The sequence below is a fragment of the Anser cygnoides genome, chromosome 9 (genome assembly GCF_040182565.1).
Source record: "Anser cygnoides isolate HZ-2024a breed goose chromosome 9, Taihu_goose_T2T_genome, whole genome shotgun sequence".
In the NCBI taxonomy this organism is placed as follows: domain Eukaryota; kingdom Metazoa; phylum Chordata; class Aves; order Anseriformes; family Anatidae; genus Anser; species Anser cygnoides.
This window is the reverse complement of record NC_089881.1, coordinates 3844039-3858479: the sequence shown is the minus strand read 5'-3', so window position 1 is coordinate 3858479 and position 14441 is coordinate 3844039. Positions and strand designations below refer to the sequence as shown.

General features: G+C 36.1%; 1 protein-coding gene and 1 long non-coding RNA gene across 5 annotated transcripts in view; one reads left to right on the top strand and one right to left on the bottom strand.

The window, feature by feature from the left end:
* The window catches only part of COL4A4 (collagen type IV alpha 4 chain), a 68080-nt gene that overhangs the window by 48988 nt on the left and 4651 nt on the right, over window positions 1-14441 (bottom strand). For 2 of the 4 annotated variants that reach the window (XM_067002220.1, XM_048063051.2), the window contains exons 2-6: window positions 14150-14333; window positions 11640-11679; window positions 9688-9765; window positions 1061-1195; window positions 144-188 (exon numbers count right to left, since the gene is read on the bottom strand). In XM_067002220.1, coding sequence (XP_066858321.1) covers window positions 144-188; window positions 1061-1195; window positions 9688-9765; window positions 11640-11679; window positions 14150-14205 — 354 coding nt within the window. In that variant the 5' untranslated portion in view covers window positions 14206-14333. The remainder of the gene's footprint in view (window positions 1-143; window positions 189-1060; window positions 1196-9687; window positions 9766-11639; window positions 11680-14149; window positions 14334-14441) is intronic. The other 2 variants (XM_067002221.1, XM_067002222.1) reach the window with 2 other exon arrangements.
* LOC125182702 (uncharacterized) lies at window positions 1083-8315 on the top strand. The gene is made up of 4 exons (XR_007163047.2): window positions 1083-1218; window positions 1416-1478; window positions 5955-6046; window positions 8058-8315. It is a non-coding gene; the product is annotated as an uncharacterized lncRNA (long non-coding RNA).

Below are 14441 nucleotides of genomic sequence, written 5' to 3'. Positions count from 1 at the left end.
AACATATGTAATTCTGAGGTAGTACAATAAGAATGTATGGATATAAAACCAAACAATTTATTAAGTGTATTATTCTATCAGAAGGCTTGCTTTGACTTTATAGAAACCGTGATTTTATAAAGCAATATCCATTCAATACGTACAGGAACACCATCTAGACCAGGAAATCCTGGAACTCCAGTTGGGCCCTAAAAACAGGTGACATGAAAAAAACAAAGTTGCTGAGGTCATTAACTCTTTAGAATATCTAAATAAATAAATATTATATAGTGAGAAACAAGAAATGCTTGTTTGAAATATGAATCAAAGCCTTAATTATTATCAGAAATAAATATCCGACAAAAGGCTTAGTATCAGACTAGCCAATAGGTACTCATGTAACAGGACAAATGTCAATTTCTCATATTTGTTCCTTCTCCAACAACTATAAATGTACAAAGAAGTGAAAGTTGACTATCACTTACAACATTATTCTGTACATAATTTCATGACCTGCTCCTGTTTTGATAATACCTGTAGCACAATTTCTATTTACAGGGCTTATATCTCACCTGTTAGACACTTGCCTTAGTGATTTTAGTCATCCACTGAGATGTGAAATTAGACCATTAAAATTAATATAAAGTACCAAGAGCTAAGTACAGGGATTGCACAGCTATGAACGATATAGAGCTGAACTGCAGTTTATACTCCGTAAATGGCAGTAAAATTATATTTAGTGTACAGTGCTTTTAAAACCACCTTGCTCCTCCCTCCAGCTCCACATTCCTCCCCCAGTCCTCTGAGGTTAAGGAGGATGACATGATATATACTAATCAGAAACTCAATCTTTTTCATTTATTTTTTTCTTCTGAGAATTCTAAATTCTCAATCCAAAGGGAAAAATAATCCCTGAAATACTTTTTCCAAAGAAAGCTGTAATTGATTTCAGTGAGAATTTTGGGTGAGCAAGAGGATAGTTTGGCAAATGCTTTCTAATCATTCAGGTTCTGTTTTACTTGCTAGCATTTAACAATATATACTGTATACATCCAAAAGAGCTGTCTATGGTGTTTCCTACCTTATCACCTTTTTCTCCAGCTGGCCCAGGCTGCCCATTCTCACCTCTCTGTCCTTTTTCCCCCGGCAGACCGGCTGGTCCTGTAGATCCCAAGGATCCAATTGGACCTTGAGCTCCCAACTCACCAGGCTGACCCTGAAAAGAGTCCAAATAAGCCAGTGAGTAATACTGTAAACCTCACAATATGCAGCATTTTGGACATGACTGTATGGATAAAACAAGGCTTACAATGTTATGATTCAAAACAGCTTACAGTACAGGTAGCAGATCTGTTACATGCATTAGATGCTATAGGAACAGAAGTTTCAAATTTAACAATTTGGTCAAGGTGATAATTTCTTTTCATCTTCATCAGGTCTCCAGCACCACCTCTCCAAGATATCTGGGATAAATTGCAAGTCCTCCTGGGTCTACCAATGTAAGTAACTCCTTCTGCAAGAATAAGACTCTACTGAGCATCATATTTTTGCCACCAGAGAAGTGTTGGCTCATTTTAGACAAAAGGGCTTTGTAGACATTAGAACAAATCAAGAGAGTTCCCTCTCTCTTTCAAGCCATGTTATATACTCATTATCTTAAGTTTTTCTAGCTCACATATCTTCCATCATCACTCTCAGATTTTAACGCCTTATATAATAGGTGTGAAGTTTCCTGTAGGACAAAATGATAGTTATTAGCAAATGTATTTACAGAAAATATAAATTTGAACAGATTGAGTTAAAAATGTTTAGGAGGCTGCAGAATGTCACTTATTTATACACAGCTCTAAATTCAATATCTGTACCTGCAGTATCATACAGATCACCTCTATGGGTTTCTATGAAGTTTTCCAAGGCAATCCATATTTTCAAGTAAAAACACTCCCCATTACAAAACAACTTGGTTTCTTAGTCTACAGCGTTGGTATGGAGTTGTTTTGGTTTTAGTTCTGTGCTGCTAAACAACTATTAAATCACAGACTCAGTGCTAAGTAAAATAAGCTTTCTAGTCAAACATTTCACATATGAGCTGTCTGCACTTTCACCCTACAAAGCCTACATAACGCTCTTCGTTATTCATATTTTTATCATAACATTATTCATATTTTTCATTATATATCATCGTAATGGTCTTGCTATAAGTTGTTTTAAGAGTGTTTTTCTTTATTTTATGAGTTAGTCTATCAATTATACTACATTATTTAAAAAGAGAGCAAAATGGATCCCCATGCTTTCCAGAAAAAAAAAAAAAGGCTATGGCTCTAAGACCACTTGAGGGCAGTAAAGGATATTTCAGTACAATCTCCATTCACAGAAACAACAAGGCATACGTTCATTTCTATGAATGGATTCAGGAAAAACAAAAGGACAGAGATCAAAGGTGGCTGTAGACATGTATGTTAGCTCCAGGCATCAAATTATGTTGAAGTGATAGAACCAAATTCCATTCTGCTGAGTGTAGACTGAATCTGTCTGAACAAAATCTTTTCTCGCAAATTGCAAGCAGGGCCTTAAACCATTTTTTTTCTCTAAACCTCTGGGCACTAAAACTATGAACAAGAATTTAGTCCAGAGGCTAGGAAAAGAAGTCCAACAAGGATAGTGGAGGACTACCTGAAAAAGTATCCTTGTATACCTTGTGTTCCATTTGTCATTACTGGCACCCCTCACTTAAACCATGATTTTGTTTCCAATGAAGTCACTTGCAAAAATTCCAGGGCAGAATCAGCATTTCGTCCTCAGCAACAGTTGTTATAATTTTTGATAGCATAATTTGAAGTATAAAATATTATGGAATTTAAGAGCTACAAGTATTAAAATCTGCTGATTCTACATTTTTGTTAACAATGAATGGACAGTAAGGACTCTGGGTATTATTTGAATATTTGCTTGTATGGGCAATTGCAGACAGTCTGTTAGCAGTGCCTTGCACATCCTCTGTTCTAAAACTGAATTTATTCATTGAAGTACCTTTTAAAGCAGCTATGACAGACTCTTAATACTGATAAAAAAGACTGGACAACCATTTTAATTATAGCACAATTCTGAGTATTAGAAAAATAAAATGAATGAGACTAATAAAATAGTAAATACAGTTATTTGAACCATTCACTCTACTGGAATCAAGACTTTTTCTTAGTATACTGAACTAGCTTTTACCATGCAAGATATAACGTTCATCATCAGGAAAAAAAAAAAGGACTAGGTATTTCTCATTAATGTTCCAATGCCTTGGTGCTAACAATGAATTTTGTTGACAACGTATTTCTGCAGCAACTTTAATATTTTTAATTAATGTGTACACTCTGCAGCCAATAGTTGAGAAATTTTTCAGATAATCATATATCCTTTGGACAGCTGAAGAAACATGATTTTCAGAGTACTCAGAAAAAAGGTGAGAAACCTTATGATGGTAATTAGCCATCATAAGCAATAAACACTTCCAGGATGTATGGTCCTTTAGGCTGACAAAAATGCCTTCTCTAGTTGCTAAGCTATGAATTTAATTGACTCCATGGTTTATGTCTTCAGCAGGAGGTAGTGAAGTCATAAAACACAGCCACTGAATCCAGAATCCACAATAGGTTTGACAGCTGATACAACTTTAGCATGCCATGTGAAGCTGGTGGATTGTCTCTCTTTCTTTCAACTCAAAGACTGATAATGACTGGGAGCTTTGTTAAGACCAAACTGATACCATGTCATAACATCTATTATCACATCTATTATCTGTGCCCATCCAATGTGACTACCACAGCATTACAGTCTCAGGACAGCTGTACAAATAAAGAGGATGAAGGTAGTCATGCTCATGTGGAAATGACAAATTAGCTCAGTTAAAATGGACAGAATATTATGTCTTCTCTGCCATCTGATGCCAATAAATTCATTTAGATCCTCACTGCCTTGTTAATTGTCTAGCTCAGGAACTGCCCATCTCAAGACTATGGTCTGTCATTTTAGCATGTCCTGGACTTGACCTGCAGTAAGAAACTGACTTTTGACAAAACAAGACCATATCTTTTAAAATTAAGTATGCTTCCTGTGACTAAGACTCAAAATATTTCACAATCATGCAGCAAAGCATTTAATACTGTGTAGAAAAAACAATGGCCAGGATTATTTGGAATTACTTTTTTTTGGTAGCCTGAGACACTGAAGAGCACCTGATTTTTACATTGCCCTGAGCACTATCTGCATGAAAATCAGACATTTTAGAGGAGTCTTCACTGGAAAAGCAAACAAACAACAGTTCAAGCTATCAGAGTGAATTCTATGTTTCACTTCTCTTTATCAATAAAGTTAAAAGAAGTCCAGTTATTGCCTTCAATTAGAATAGTACCTATGTTACATGCTATGTGGATGAATCAATGATACGGGAAATGGATTTACCTTCTATTCTCATAAACAAAAGCAAAACTTCTCAGCAACTGCACAGAATCAGACTGTAGGCTAATACTATAGTGCTCCTTTTCATTCTACACTAGACTCTGGCATGTAACCAGTCTTTTTCATTTTACCAGTGGCAGGATGGAGAAAGGGAGGGAAGTAAGAGTAGTCTGGAGGCGACAGAGAGTGCGCACAAAGGCATTTGTAGACATATGTTTTCTTTTGTAATTTGCTTTGTGAGGTGGAAGTATCTGCTGCTACTCTAAGCTCCACTCTTGTCCTCTCCCCTTTTGGAAGAACAGGTCTTTTACACAGCCAAGCCACAGCTTCCAGGACTTGTAGGTGTGTCCATTCTGGGAGGTTTCCACTCCTCCACTGTAACTGTGTAGGACTGGGACCAAACCCTTTTCCACTCGAAGTCAAGGCTTCAGAATCAACCTTCTAAATATTAACATTAACGAGATGAGATACAGATGGGAAAATACATGACTAAGTGACTTTAAATCCTCCCTCTTTTCATTATTAGAGCAATTTTTTCTTTGAGGGTCAAACAAATATATGGGATGTACTTTATTGTCAATTTGTTCTGAAACAACAGATCACGTAGCGCCTTTTAAGTATTAGGTAACTTCTTTTTATAGTCAGATTTTGAGCTGATTAAATGCAATAGTAACCCTTAATGTTTGACTTGTCTCAGCATCTAGATTGTGCTACAACCTACTAGGAAATTCTGTGCTCTTTTAGCATATTTTGTAATGATACAATATGCTAGAGAACATAGTACCTGATGATGCAGCTTAACCACGGTATTTTAGTGAATCACAACAAATCACAGTGAAGAGCTGAAAACATTTTTCACAATTTGTTTTGTTTTGTTTTTAACACTGAACAACCATGAAAAGAAGAGGCATCCAATAAGCCAGCGGGTGTCACTATTGTGTCAAAGACACAAAGACTGAACCAGAACCATCTTAGCACAGACACTCTAAGAAAGACAATGGTTGAAAGCAGAGAGCTGCAAATAGAGTGTCTTGGACCACAAATGACTAACATCAGATGAGCTAATAAAATAAAATAAACTTTTGCTCTGATTCCATCTCTTGAAGTGTTCAAGTCCAGGTTGCCTGGGGCTTTGAGCAATCTGATCTACTGGAAGATATCTCTGTCCATGGCAGGGGAGTTGGAACTAGATGGTCCTTAAGTCCCTTTTTACTCAAATAATTCTTTGATTTTATGATCCATTTTATTGAAACAAGTCACTGATTGGTGATAGTTGGTTGATTCAAATCTATGAAGAAGAATGATTTTGCAGAGTTTTGTAATCCCTCAAATTCTGTTGCCCAATGTGGAAAAGGTTACCAATCTGAAGCAACTAAGAAAAACACTATTAATAGTATGGTGGGACAGGAGAACCAAAATTACTAAGGAAAGAAAATATTCAAGGACAAAAGAAGAGATAACTTATTAAATTCAAAACTCTTGAAAAATTTGGAAACATATCTAATATGAAAATTGCTAATTTACAGATGCTGTTGTTGGACACTGTGTATGAAGAACAGTCTCAAAGAGACCTTACAGTGAGGAGAACAGAGTGCTCCTGTTCTTATTCCACATTCTGGTAAGTAGATTCCATTCTCTGTCAGTTCAAATCCTAATTTCTGAAACCAGAGAACCGCTTTCTGCTCTGCTCAGCTATTAAAAAAAAAAAAAAGTCTGCTTCAGATATAGGTCTGGGGACCTCCTTTCTCTAGGTCTGTTGTTCTATGGTTCTCAGCTAATTTAAGTGAAATACAACAGAAATGCTACAGAAATGTGTAACTTATGTCAGGAGTCTTATATTTTAAAGAAATTAAATTGTATTTTAGCTAACATACTGAGAAAAATGATCAACAAGTACAAGGCAAAAAGTGGAACAGATCTGGGTTTTTGCAAATGCTAGTATGTATCTCTGATAAAGGATTCAGCTAAGCACATGCATTTTGAGATCAAATATATGGATTTTGCATATTTTACAAGTGCTGGATATTCCATGTGAATGTCACAGACTGCAATTCGTTTGTGTTATTTATGTTCAGTATTTCAACACCATACTGGCAGGCAAAAAAGTGTGGTTTAATAATGTTTCTTAGGCACAAAAAATGACAATTTCATGTTTCTCAGTTAGTAAATCTTTACACTGTGCTGTAAATTGGACTCGGTTAACCCACAGAACCCACTAGGGAGACATGATAACCCACAGGATTTATTGGAAAGATGTGATGAGAACAGCAATACCAGAAGACAGACCTACCACAGCGTTAAATTTCACCATTAGTGTCCCACTGTCCAACTCATTTAGTATCCCTCACAAATGCTTACTCCTTACACCTCATATGCAAGACGTCCCTCTTAGATACCTCTTTGCTGTTATCTCCTCACTAGTATGAATATAGGCCACTCGCTTCATTTGCAAAAGAACGAACATTGGTCTTGCTGAGTTATACTTGTTATTCACTTTGCTCCAGGCATTTCACATGATCTCATAGAAGCTTGATCAGGTTGGGTCATGAATAGACGCTTGCTTTCTAAATCTACTTAACTCTATAAACAAAGCCAAAGGAATTGAATGGGATCAAACTCCGGGGTCGGCACAGGACAGGTTTACAATCGGTCAGTGCTAACTGCAAACATTTTTTTAATTATCTGTTAAATACTGTTAGAGCAGCCAGCATTTTTTAGGCCTCTGATTCAACACTTCAAAAATTATTAAGGGTATAACTTCCCATCTTAGAGAAAGAGGGGAAAATGGAGGAAAGATTTCACTATCTCTTTGACATATCATATGGATTAATGAAATGAATAATGAAAAAGAATAAAGAGGAAGATAAACTAAACCAATTAGAGGCTGTTTGCCTCTAATTACATGGACTGCTACTGCCTCCTTAAAGTCTATGCATCTTGACTGGGAGAGAAGAGGCAAAAGAAAGTCTCAGTTGATCAGGGCTGGCACCAAAAATCATGAAGAACACTTACTGAACATCCCCAGCTCTCTCAGCCTTTCTTCATAGGAGAGGTGCTCCTCCTCTAAGGATAAGTCTTAGACTACCATGTTCAACAGAAGATAATGAAAAGAATGCCATACATCTGAATCCCCATGGCAAAAGAATGCAAAAATAAACAACGGGAAAAAAAGTTGGCATGGGCTACATATACCAATGTAATTCAATTATATACACTGTTGTAGCTCACTCAGATGCTGCCTTTCTCTTTCAGTCTTTGCAAAAGCGCCCCATATTGCAGTTGCTTGAACATAGCTGGTTGCTCTAAGTCTGGCTTTCCAGCTGGTCTGGATGGGATTACTGTCCCATTGCCTTTTGCCCAGAAAGTACATGAATTTTCTAGTCTTTTTGTGCCTTCAGCAGATGTTTGCTGAGGGGGCTAGCTCATCCTTATTTTTGACATCTAGGCTATTCTAAATAGCAGAAAAGGAAAAAAATGAAGCACTAAGCAACAAAATGTACACTGTTGCTCATACCTCCACTCCTTTACAAAGGAGTTTTATTTAATAAACTGCACACTTCTGAAATTTTACGCTTTGATACTGTAGAATTCCAGTCTTTCAATGTTCATCTATTTCTTGCACTTTGAAGACCAGATTGAGGAAGATGCAAACCTCTGATGAACCAGCCTGGGAGCAGAATTCAGACTGGAAAGAAGATAAAGCTTGATGTTTTGCATTCTAGGAAGCTAACAACAAGATAAGTAAGTGTTTTGTTTTGTAATAAGTAGTCTCCACAAAAGCTAGGAAAGCAAAATTAGTGTGTCAGAGTGTAAAGGCAGAACACAGCAGAGAATCAACAGGATTGCAGGCTTAAAAAAGATTAAGTAATACTATATAGAATAATTCAACACCATACATTAGAAAACATTTGCAACAATCTATCTGAATGATATTTATTTAAACTGTATTTAATACAATGGCTGTTAAGAACTTTAACTCCTTGTGTATTGATGACTAGTAATAATTGCATGGCATATAAATTCCTGTTGCATTGGAGAGATTGTACTTGTCAGCGTGCATATGTATTTCAGAGCTGTTTCAGAGAAGGGTAAATTCTCAATTTACATTAGCATAATGATAATTGAATTTATTTTGAAATGTTTATTTTCATACTACGCTTCTGTTAGGCACTTAGGTCTAGACCTTGTAAGTATTTAGAAAACTAATTGCAAATCCATGAGTCATGGTTCGGTTTACCTGTGGAGGGGATGACAGCTGAAGAAAGAACCTTACTGACTGCAGTGAGTATTGATTACTGACTGATTACAGGCATGTAATTCAGAACTTCCAGACTACTGAGAGAGAACCAGATTCAGGGGGAAATTTCATCATCCTTTCTTTTTCCTCTTGTTTCACACTCAGTTGTTTTTAAATGGTACTTCATATAACATTTTTGGTATCCAAATCAGTCTATTCTGTAGCACCGTGAGACACTGCAATGCTGCTAGTCAAAATACTCTTCCTGGGATGCCAATTTGTTAACAGTGTTACAGAGATAGACACATCCTAGGCTCCTATTATGAAAATCCTACAGTATGGGGGAATCTTGTATAGACATAATCCTGGAGGATTAGGATAGGATCCAAGGACACCAGGGCAGTGATCATGACACAGCAAAGCATGCTGATGACTGCAGAAGCACAGGAAGGGAAAGGTGTGCCTTGCTTTTGTGGCCACTCAGGTTGTACAGAAATAAACAGGGCATGCAGCTCTTCCAAAAACTGATCCACTATGCCTAAAACTTTATGTTTTAAGCCCAAAACTTTAACATTAGTGCTTTGAAAGAAAATTGTTTCAATCACTGACAATTTTTCAGTTGTTTGGTCATCAGGGAACAAGAAACACCTAAGCTCCCACGAAAGTAGTAAATGGCATAGACATTCTCTTTTAAATAACTTCTTAGGAGAAAACAAGCATAGATTTCTAAACTTAATATATTATATGATTAGGCTTTGTCTAACTTCCAAATTGATCTCAAAGAATACTTACCAAAAAAATGGCACCAGCATTATTAGAAACCTAATTTACAAGCAAACCTGCTCACAATCTTAACTTCCTTCAATGATAGGTGTACTTCATACCAGCGACAGAATTATGCTAGCTTGCTGTATTCAGACTTGTTTATGCTCACAAGCCATACTTATTTTAAAGAATAGCAATGTGCACAAAATGAACAGTATTTGCAACAGCAATTATCAGTAGTTCTGCTTATCACTTACTCTTGATCCTTTTTCTGGAAAGCACCGACAAACTGAACAATCCTGTCCCCCACATGGGTCAATATATGCGTATCCTCCCTAAAAATTGACAGGTTATGAATTTAATAACACACAATAGACAGCAAACAGTTTATCATATGGCATGGCACTATTATTATTATTGTTAAATTCTCGTTTTTTTCTGAAAGGGTACAATAGGAAGAAATTGCTGTTTAAGCAAACTTATCCAGTATTGAAAAACTGAACAACAAATGTGAATTCTCTGTTAAAATGTTACCAAAATTAATAATATATTATTTATTCCTATTTAACTAAGATATGCACTAAAGTTTTTGATTTGTACACATACTGTTGAATTAGATGATTTTTAAGGCAAAAGATTTGGCTACTGTTGCATACCCACAGGGCAATTCCCTGCTGAGGAAGGAACTTGGCATAGCATCAAATGTCAGAATACAGCGTAGATTTTCAACTTGATGCAGAAAAGCAAGGATGGTTTTGATTTTGCAGGAGATTCAGTATTTTATGGGAATGATGCCCACACTTTCAAGCTGGTGAGGTCTCAAGAAATGCACTTCCAGCACAGCCAGGGTGTGTCCGGACTGCTTAGCTGAGGACCATAGCAAACACAGCACTGACACAACTTGCCTGTTTGTGGTATAGACTGGCACCACAAAACACTGCTAGAGCCTCAAAAGCTGTTCTTGCATGCCAAGCTTCTCCTACATTTTGGAAGTCACTGGGCAAAGTCAGGGCCTCTGAGGGACATTGGTACCAGAAGCATGTGATCCACATCTGATCATTTCTAACACTTCATAAACAGTTTCTAACTCTTCAATTATAAACTCACTTATGTGGTTAGAACGTCCATTAGGTCACAATTTTTCACTAAAATTAAGTGTGTAAATGATCAGAGTGGAGATTTAAAAGCAGTTTAGGTAAACAAGTAAACAGTGATAACATGAAAATATTTGCTTAGTATAGATTTCATTTATATCAAGGTCAAAATGTTTTGTTATTCATTTTAATAATCAACAGAACACAATAGGTTCATACTTCAGTTTTTCAAGGAGAAAGCACTGACAAATATGAGATAAGGAAGAAAATTTCTGTACTTTTTATCTACAATATTTTTAGAATATCTGGTGCTCCCAAGCCTTAGAACTAGATAGAGGGTATGATAGTCTCTCTCATAGACTGCTTCTCTTTCCCATACTGGACTTCCCATGAAATTCCTAATCTATTTCACACTAGACTCTCACCTAGTTATTAAAAACTTGACTCTACTGGAATGTGAATGGAATGCAACTTTCTAATAACACATAAGCTGTTTCCTTTTGTTCTAATAGAACACATTTATTTAAAAAAATACTTCAATATGTCAACTAAAAAGGGGTGACAGGAAAAAAACATAAAAGCTTTTCACATATATTTGAAAGAAACAAAGAGGATGCACTCAAAAGATGTTTCGCTGAGGGCACTGCAAACATGAGATCAATACAGAGGACAGTACAGAGAGAAAAGCAAAGTAGATATTGAGACTACATGAAAATTTTATATGAAAATTTTGACTTCAAGAAGGTGGGAATGTACAGAGAGGCCAGTTTCAACATATAGAAAAGGGCTTGAAAGCTAGAATAAGCATAATATATATAATGGAGAGACACTGAAGGGATTTCATGGGGAAAGATACAGTGCACGAGAGTGATTTTTTAAAGGCAGGTTTCCAAAAGAGTCTAAAGATGCCAAAGTTATAATCTAGAAGAATCCAAAGGAGAAAATTACAAAATAGTCAAGCTGAGCAACAGGAACATAGAAGAAAGTAAGAACTGTAAGAAATACTAAAAGAAACATCACAGTTTTCCCACAGGTTATTTTGGTGTATATCCTATTCTTTGTTTGAACTATACCATCCTATTTATCAACTGTCAAAAGTAAATATTGTCACTTACCCCATCAATTTCTTGTGCTGAAAAAACAATCAGCAGCCACCTGATTTAAAAGAAGGAGAAAACTCATTTAAAACTAAACTTCCAATATTCAACCTTCACAAACATGTAGCCTCTAAGAAGAAAGAAGTGTAGACACATGATTAAGTCCTGTTTGAGGTGATTACTTACTTAAAGGATATAAGAGATATGTATCATCAAAAAATGGTCAGCATATGCTATATAATTTTATCTTTTTGGATTTGTGATCCTGAGTACAAACAGATAGGGATGTACAAGAATATGTAAAAGTTCTTTTTCCTCCTGATAACCTATTTCCAGTCCCACAATTAGGAACAGCCAGAGAGAAAGCATTCCAGACAGACTTCTACACTTCCACAGACACCATGGGTGAAGATGGAGCAGAGATGGGGGTGATTTGCCATCTGCCCCCAAATGAGTTAACTGGTACTGTTTTCTTTTTCTCAGAAACACAGCAAGAGAGAAAGAAGGCAGGGAGCAGAAGTGCACTCAAAATAGCTGCATGTTTCCAGAGCAGCTGCTGGGGAAGCCCAGCTCCATCCCAACCACTGCAAGTGGTGGATTATGAAGTCGCAGTCATGCCTTTTCTGACTTCTAAATGAATTAATAAATAAATAAATTTTTTAAAAGAAAAAAAAAAGAAAGAAAGATAAGGTAGGCCAAAATTTCTGCAGCAATACAAGAAATAATCATTATTATTAATGATTAATATTAACATTACTATTAATGACAAATAAGTAGGTGCCCACTCTTTACATGGAAAGATACATTAGATACAGCTGTAATGTACAGGCTATACTGTGTATTAGTCTACAGGCTACAGTAAAGCCTGTAACAAAATGCTTCAACCCTGCAAATTTAGTAAATCTCCCAAAGCCCTATTTAGTTCAACCCGACTTTATTTTTTCTTTATGTTATTCATACGACCAACCCTTTGCAGCATTGACAACTGTGCCGGCAAACCCAAGCTTATTGTTTCAGGCTATAATTGTTCACAGAATCAGACTGCAAATTATAAAACCTCTGTATGCACTGATACATACTGACAAACTGAATGCTGACAAATATAATGTATTTTAGCTATTTATGCACATTTACTCTATACACTTTTTAAACTTAAATTGCCTGCTACTGTTTTTCAAGTGTGCAGATTTTATGGGAATTAAATGTTCATGAAAATGATTACTGGTGACTGAAGACAAACTCATATTTCTTGCTAAAAGTGAAATAAATGATTGGTTAAACAAGGTGAGGTTGTCCTATGATCAGCTATACAGAAGTAAACAGTAGAGTTTTGCATAACACTGCTCTCCACGCACAGCTGAGAGAAAGTCTACTGGAATTTAATCAGATTTGGAATATATTTATACATACCAACATTATTACACAGCCCTTTTTTTGTACCTAAAGAACTCTGCAGTTCAAAACTTTTCTCTGCTGTTAGGCTTCATTCTCACAAGATTCACTATCACTGCCTCTAGTTAGTCCCCTGACATGGGCCTCTGAAGACCTGAGCTCTAAGAAAGATTAAAGCTCCTTAAAGCACTGTCTTTCAGTATGGCAGGGTTTATTTGAAAGACAGTGAAGATGCCCTATATCTAAGTGTTTCATCTAGTACACGAAATCACACAACACAATAAGGGAAGAGAGGGTATGACAGAAATTCCTGGGCTTGGTGATGTGCGTTATTTCTAATGACCTTACATCCAAAAGACTTACTGGCAGCATTAAATCTAGCTGGCAGAAACCATAGGAAATATAGGAAATACTCTTGAGATGAACTGGTTCGGTGGGCTTTTTTTAAACCACATGTGCAGGTGGTATAATAAAGACAGAAATACCATCCAAAATAGAAAGAATGAGATATTTGTGTGACAAATAAGTTTAAAAGAACCAGTGTGGCATACCAGTTACTTGGGTTTATTATGAATTTGCGAATATTTGGGTTTGCATTGACTTTCTATGGAAGGTATTATAGAAATGGAATTGTTTATCTCACACATTGCTCATTGAACATTCCTGGTCACATTGACCCTCATCTTCTCCTTAGGATCATTTTCCTCCAGAAAGAACTCCTGCCACAGCTAGTACTAGCAAGTATTCCCTTCATAGTTTCTAAAAGTTTTCTTCATACCTTTTAATATTTCTCCCTCATCTGCAAAATTATTCTGGGACAGGCATTCAGGTTTGGATTAGTCATTACTTTTACTTCTACAAATGTGCTCATCACTAGAATGTAGGTGTAAGAACATCTTTTCTGTTAAAACAGACTCAGAATTATAGTTCCTGTTCGCTACTGTTTAAATGGTGTAGTACCCTAAGTTTCAATGGTATGAACTTACAGACAAATAGAAATCATATAAACTATCTTATATGCTTATAAAATTTAAGACAGACTGCAGATCATTTAACTGGTGATTACTGTTTAATTGATAGCTAAGAATCTATCTCAGTGACTCTAGTTAAAAATTTTAGTTATCTGTAAAACTCACCAGGCAGCTCTGATAAACCACTTAATCCGTTCAAACGAATCCTTTGGTAATGCCATTCACATTGATTGATGATCTGCACTTTTTTTTTTTATTTTTTAAATAAAACAGCAGGTCTTCTGTTTCCTTCTGTTTGTGGATGGTTTACAGACACCATTCCATTCTGTTGTTCTTTTCCCCTCTGAACCTGTTTATATTAAAATATATATCTGAGGTACAATTTTACAAGAATAATTATTGGAAAACCAAAATGTGTCAACAATTGAAATATATCACACTGCACAGCTTTATAGTG